General features: G+C 36.0%; 1 protein-coding gene across 1 annotated transcript in view; it reads left to right on the top strand.

The window, feature by feature from the left end:
- Positions 1-2,793: 2,793 nt before the first annotated feature.
- The window catches only part of Scr (homeobox sex combs reduced), a 173,967-nt gene continuing 170,760 nt past the window's right edge, over positions 2,794-6,000 (top strand). Inside the window, exons 1-2 of the mRNA XM_017614086.1 lie at positions 2,794-2,879; positions 3,209-4,225. Of these exons, the coding sequence (XP_017469575.1) occupies positions 3,286-4,225 (940 nt within the window). The 5' untranslated portion in view covers positions 2,794-2,879; positions 3,209-3,285. The remainder of the gene's footprint in view (positions 2,880-3,208; positions 4,226-6,000) is intronic.

Raw genomic sequence — 6,000 nt, 5'->3', positions numbered from 1 at the left:
ACCCAGAAAATTTACATTTTCCAAGAGTGACGGGTGGGATGACACCCGCTTCTCTGAGTTGTTGGATTCGTATCCCAATTTTAGACAAACTATAAATATTTCGTTCGTAGCGGTTTTATGGAATGTTCAAAGTAGAATATTAAGGTCAATTTTATGTTTTCATGGAATTTTTAAATTTTAACACAATTTATGTAATTTATTTATTTTCCCTGTGATGTCGTCTTCGCTGGAATGACCCCATTGTGATTCAAAAAACAGGGAAAAAATTTAAAATAACAATTTGTATGCCACTATTTTCAAGCTACCAACGAAGAAAATCAATGGGTAAATAAAGTTGTAAATCGTGAAATGAAAATGCCCAAACATTTATTTATTTATTATTATTATTATTTTTTTAAATATGAGCAAGAGCGTTACTCATACTCCATGTACGAGTATGATCTTTCATTTCACCATTCCCAATTTTATTTATCTATGGACTTTCTTCGTTAGTATTTTATCTTTTTTGTAAAAGAGAAGGCTTTATTACAAATGGAAATGTCTTGGGAAAATTACCTCATCTAAATAGAAAATCGTATACAGATCCGTAATCTATTTAACTACGACCCAAAATTAAGTTTACGTGTCCCGGCGTTTTTTGTAATATTTTTAATAAGTATCTAGTTTATCGCCCTTACGTTAGCTAAGATCACTGGTTGGTTTAGGGATTGCAGACCGCTCACTGTTTACCATTTATTAAGGATAAATAATAGGTCAATGAAAAGTTATGTTGATCTCAAAGTGTAATCTAGATTGAGCTCATGTTGTCAAAATTGCTCTCTAAAGTTAGTTTAAGTCTATCCACTTTTCTTTCTCAGTTCCTTCTTCTCAGTATAAAATATGAAGATCCTCTGACTGTAAGTTCAGCAGGTGCTATTAAATCCACAATCCCATAAAAATCATGTCCATAATCCGACCTTTTTTAATATATTATAGAAGCTTTTTAGCATTCGTATATAGGAAAACCACCCTAAGGAAACATGATATGAAAGCAAGTGCATTAGCCCTACTCTGTGTTTCTTAATCAAACTGAATTCAAAAAGTAGGACACTTATCTGTCACCTTAAGTATTTTCTTATCAATGGTTTAGAATAATATTATAGACAGATCCCAACAAAAAACTAAAACACTCCTAACAACTTTCAATGGGCAGATTTGCTAGAATTAATTGAATTACAGCATTTAAGCAGTTAATCCTCAGCAACCCCATTTGTTGCTGATCAGTTGCGAACAACGTTAATGCAACTTTTGATGTAAAGTTTTGTTCCATACAAATCTAAGATAGTTTCTCTGTTGTCACCATTATTGACGTGTGATTTGTAAATAATTTCACAATTTTCACCGCCTATTATAACCATTTACACTTTTTTATAAAACCCTGCTTCTTCGCAGTGTCAACTATGTGCCAAGTACTAAATTTCTGACAATGCCACCGGCATAAATTGCTCGCTGGCTCCAAATTATAGGTTTTCCTTCAATAACGGAGCCCGGCTATTGTAACAAAAGCGAAACAAGAAGTAAAATAAAAAATTGGCACAGCAGGTTTCACCCCTTCCCACTATCAACATAGCAGAAAAGTCTTCACCACAATTTGGTTGCCTCTTCAGTGGCTGCTGTTCCGATGAGTGTACATTAGGGTGGTCCAAAAATGCGTGAGAAAAAGTGAAGCCGAAATTTGTATATTCTCACCCCCAAGGATTGTTCTATACCGAAAAAATATACCCCCATTTTGTTATTATGAAATCAAAAAGTATTTAGACGTCGGTCACAGCGCTCAAAGTTTTCCATGTATTTTATATGGGGATAAAACACTTTTCGAAGAAATGGTATACAGTTCTTGAAAATCAATATTTTCGATCTGAAAAGTCTGTTTCTCTTCAAGAGATTTCCAATAATAATACTATATTTTATAGGTCCGCCAACACCCTCAGAAATAGCCAGGAAATGCAATGGGGGATAAATAAAAAATTCTTAGCATTAAGAAATGGTTAAATAAACAATTGGGTATTGTTGTTGGAAGTCTCCTGAAGCCAACCAGAGTTTTTTGATCGAAAAATATTGATTTTCAAGAATTCCATAGCATTTCTACGAAAAGTTATTTTTCCCCATATAAAATACATGGAAAACTTTGAGCGCTTTGAGCGACCTGTAAATATTTTTTGATTTCAAAATACGAAAATAGGGGTATATTTTTCTTGATATAGAAAAAACCTAGGGGGTGAGAGCATTAAAATTCCGATTTGACTTATTTTGGAACACCCTGGTGTACATACATATGTATGTATGTAGATTAATATGTATGTACGCGAGTAAGATAATTTTGGCCGATGTTTTACATTCACTTTTCCACAACATCAAGCTGTGAGCCGAGTAGAAAATGTTACCATTATATGAATTATATACATACTTGTCCGCAAAAAACTGCTTGTGTGTTTCTTGTTTTAGGTAAATTGGTTAGATATTACACGTCGTTGTTCTTGTTGGTTTTCTTTATTATCGTTTTTGCTGCAAACAGGTACAACGAATGTCTGTTTCTTGTTTTTTCTCTCTTCAGCGAATATGTAATTCAATGCAGTTGCAGGCACGTAACAATCATCAACACAGCTCGCAAGGAGCTATCGATACAAGTCTTCGCATACTAACAAACTCAGTTCCGCCACCTAACCCCACATTGACCGTGGTCGAACATTCAAGAGCCAATTTCTGCCACAACCGGTCAAACTAATAGCTATGCTTAATATATATTTACGCTTTACCATGCTCAGCGGTTAATTCAATTGTTTGCCGACAGTTCCTGAAAGTCGAAAGGTAGTTGAGGAGTTTAACCTCCACATAATAAGGTAAATCTTTGTTATTCACAAGAGATCTTTGAAATGTACTCGAAGGCATTCACTATTTAGTCAATATAGATAATATACACTCATTTTAACAAACTATGTGATATTTTTCATAAGACAATAATCAGTTGATGTACGCCTAGTACAGACATTGCTCCCAGGCTATGAGTAGCGTGAGGGGTTGTGTATTTTGTGTTCTGTTATGTTCGTGCTTATGTGTAGGAACCATATTTAAGGAATTTCTTAGAAAATTTTTTCTTAAACTGTAGTCTAAATACATACATATTTAAGTATTAAAAGTATAGAAATTTTTTTTGTTTTTATAATTTCAGTCACTGAAAAGCTGCGCACATACCTAGGCCAATCGCAAAATCGCGTGAATATCTCACCGCTCAACTCAGTGGACAACATGGATCCCGACTGTTTTGCAATGTCTTCTTATCAGTTTGTGAATTCGCTAGCTTCTTGCTATCCACAACAAATGAACCAGCAGCAAAATCATGTGGGGACTCCAAGCGGAGGGACTAACACCACCACTAGCAATGGAGGTCCAGGTGCGGGCGGTGGAGGCAGTGGTTCCGGCGGACAGGGCAGCTCAGGTCCCGGCACACCCGGTGGAAATGATTATTTCCCTACCGCCGCTGCTTATTCTCCTAATCTGTATCCCAACACACCGCAGGCGCACTATGCCAATCAATCGGCCTACAGCTTAGGTGGATCGGGCGGTGGTACCCAACAGAATCCTGACATGGTGGATTACACTCAGTTGCAGCCGCAACGTCTGCTGCTACAACAGCAGCAGCAGCACGCCCACGCGACGGCGCAACATACCGCTCAACAACAGCAACAGCCACATCCGCAGCAACAACACCCGCAACAACAACCGACGCCACAACAAACTAACATTAGTTGTAAATACGCCAATGATCCCTCAACGCCTACCGGTAACAATAACAACACTAACGCCAGTAACAACAACACTAACACGCAATCTCTAGCCAGTCCCCAAGATTTGTCGACGCGAGAGATCTCACCGAAATTGTCACCCACTTCAGTGGTGGAGAGTGTGGCAAGATCGCTGAATAAAGGCGTGCTGGGTGGCAATCTAGTGGTGGCGGCAGCTGCCGCGAACGTAACCAACAATCACGGCGGTGGTGGTGGTGGAGTCGGTAGCGCTGGCGTGAATATTAACGTTAGCGTAAATGTGCCAATGCACAGTCCCGGCGGTGGCGACTCCGACTCGGAAAGTGATAGCGGCAATGAGGCTGGCAGTAGCCAAAATAGTGGCAACTGTAAGAAGAATCCGCCACAGATATATCCGTGGATGAAGCGAGTACATTTAGGACAAAGTAAGTTTCACAATTATTTCCTTAAAATAACCAAATATGTATGTATATTACATGTACTTATGTATGTATATGGAATCATTTTTCATTAGAAAATGGTTTATTAAATAGATGCAATTCAACATGATAATTAAATAGTATGTATGTAATTGAAGTAATTGAAAAATACCAAAATGTTTCTTTGCTTGTTTACACAAAAAACATTGAGCAGATAAATTAATTTGATGAAATATGGGGTTTCAACAACTATCTAATCGCCTTTACACCCATGCCACCCTTGCACCTAAGTATTTGTCTGCAATACTCAGATCCAATAAATCATATAAACACTAGCTAAAATTTTTTATCAATTCTACAGACATCTCGTAGTCTATAGTTCACTTTATAAGCATATAAATTAATTATACTATATAACTCGTGCCCCTAAATTTCAACGCAGCATAATGTCAAAATAAATAAACAAACCATTCATGACACTTGCACTTTCTCGTACATCGAATTCTCAAAAGCGTGTAGCGAAGTGCTAGGCGACGCGCTGCGGGAAAGTTCACCTCTCGTAATAACTCACTTTCCACATGTATTTTCACCCACCCACAAACAATTATATACAAGTACAACTCTTGAATACGCAATGTATTTAATATTTAAGTACATGCATATGTATGTATGGATGTATATACATATGTGTACTCGTCCGCTCCCAATAGCCATTCGCACATGCATACATACAGTGGTGGAAAAATAAATAGGGACGCGACATTTCAACTAAACCATATAAACTCATATATCAAACTTTGTGCAAAAATTATAAAAATTCTGCAAATTTGCAAATAAATTCTCAACTTTTTAATCAGATTTTGCATATAGCCCATTAAATTCTAGTATAGGGTCATTCCAGCAAAGACGACACCTCAGGTAAACAAATAAATTACATAAATTGTGTTTAAATCTACAAAAACAGTAAAGCAGGTAGAATAGTTTAGAAATAGATTTTCATCGATTTACTTTTCACTATTTTCTCTATTTTATTGTTATAAATGCATATATATAATATTTTTACATCAAGTTTTCAAGGCAAGGTGACAATGCAAAGTATAATTATCCAAAAAGAGAGAACAATTCATTAACTTTAAAATGGTTATTAGAAAAATACACATATTGTGAGAAGTTATAAGATTTCAAAAAAATGCTTATTGGATGTCCCTCCCGTCACAGCAAAATATATATTCTTTTTACGTAACACACAAATTCTTAAGTTTCCCATTGTTAAATGTTTATAAAAAATATTCACATCAAACCAGTGTTCATTTTACTCACGAACTGTGTCCTCAAAGGTGACTCGTCCTACCCGTCACAAAATGTTGTCCCACCCGTCACAAGCTAAAATAGGTTTTTTTTTATTTTAAAATATAATAATGCCATTAAAGGATAAAGTGGTACTTAACATTATACTAACTACATTCGAGAAAGCCGCTATGAACGAAATATTTATAGTTTGTCTAGAATTGAAAAACGAATTCAACAATTCAGGAAAGCGAGTGTCATCGTTGTCCCACCCGTCACGCTTGGAAAATGTTAAATTTCTGTGTAAATTATATAATTAAATTGTATACTTTACAGTTTCGTAATAAACTGATATCTGATTTCAAGTGTTAACAGTTTGACACTTGTCAAATCAATAGAGTTTACTTAAAGTTCGAGCAAAACGGAGTTAAAATGTCTCACACGTCACTTTGAAATACCTCTGCAAGTTTGAAGTTCCTAACAAATAAAAATTT

This window comes from Rhagoletis zephyria, unplaced genomic scaffold (genome assembly GCF_001687245.7).
Source record: "Rhagoletis zephyria isolate East Lansing unplaced genomic scaffold, Rhagoletis_zephyria_1.1 Rzeph_scaffold_00767, whole genome shotgun sequence".
NCBI lineage: Eukaryota > Metazoa > Arthropoda > Insecta > Diptera > Tephritidae > Rhagoletis > Rhagoletis zephyria.
The sequence above is the reverse complement of the archived record's forward strand: the minus strand, read 5'-3'. Positions and strand labels throughout refer to the sequence as shown.